Source organism: Parus major, unplaced genomic scaffold (assembly GCF_001522545.3).
Source record: "Parus major isolate Abel unplaced genomic scaffold, Parus_major1.1 Scaffold504, whole genome shotgun sequence".
In the NCBI taxonomy this organism is placed as follows: Eukaryota; Metazoa; Chordata; class Aves; order Passeriformes; family Paridae; genus Parus; species Parus major.
The window spans coordinates 21,027-21,729 of record NW_015379395.1 but is presented as its reverse complement, the minus strand read 5'-3'; the positions used below and the strand labels follow the sequence as shown (position 1 = coordinate 21,729).

General features: G+C 59.3%; 1 protein-coding gene across 1 annotated transcript in view; it reads right to left on the bottom strand.

The window, feature by feature from the left end:
• Positions 1 to 96, bottom strand: part of LOC107199218 (death effector domain-containing protein-like) — a 4,989-nt gene extending 4,893 nt beyond the window's left edge. Inside the window, exon 1 of the mRNA XM_033511715.1 lies at positions 48 to 96. Coding sequence (XP_033367606.1) covers positions 48 to 96 — 49 coding nt within the window. The remainder of the gene's footprint in view (positions 1 to 47) is intronic.
• Between the last annotated feature and the right edge of the window lie 607 nt (positions 97 to 703).

Here is a 703-nt window from a genome sequence, read left to right as displayed (position 1 = left end):
GGCACCAGAAATGGGAATGGAACTGGGAATGGCACCGGGAACGGCACCGGGAATGGTGCTGGGAACGCACTGGGAATGGCACCAGAAAAATTCCATGGAGCCTCCAAACCCAGGGATCATCCCAGGATTGTCTTGGCAGCTGCACTTGGGGTGTCACCACAGCCCCACCCCTAAACCCCATCCCAATCCCAACCCTGATCCCAACCCCTATCCCAACCCTGATCCCATCCTGATCCCAACCCCGATCCCACCCCAAAGCAATGCAACCCTGATCAAACCCTGATCCCATCCTGATCCCAACCCCGATCCCAACCCCGATCCCAACCCTGATCCCAACCCCGATCCCATCCTGATCCCAACCCCGATCCCATCCCGATCCCAACCCCGATCCCATCCCAAAGCAATGCAACCCTGATCAAACCCTGATCCCATCCTGATCCCAACCTCAATCCAACCCCAATCCCATCTCAAAGCAATGCAACGCTGATCCCATCCTGATCCCATCCCGATCCCAACCCTGATCCCGTCCTGATCCCGTCCCAATCCCAACCCTGATCCCAACCCTGATCCCAACCCTGATGCCAACCCTGATGCCAACCCCGATCCCATCCTGATCCCAACCCTGATCCCGTCCCAATCCCGATCCCTGTCTGGGGCTCCTGCCCCGCTCAGGGGTCTCTCACCAGCCCAGGCCCCTCCAGGG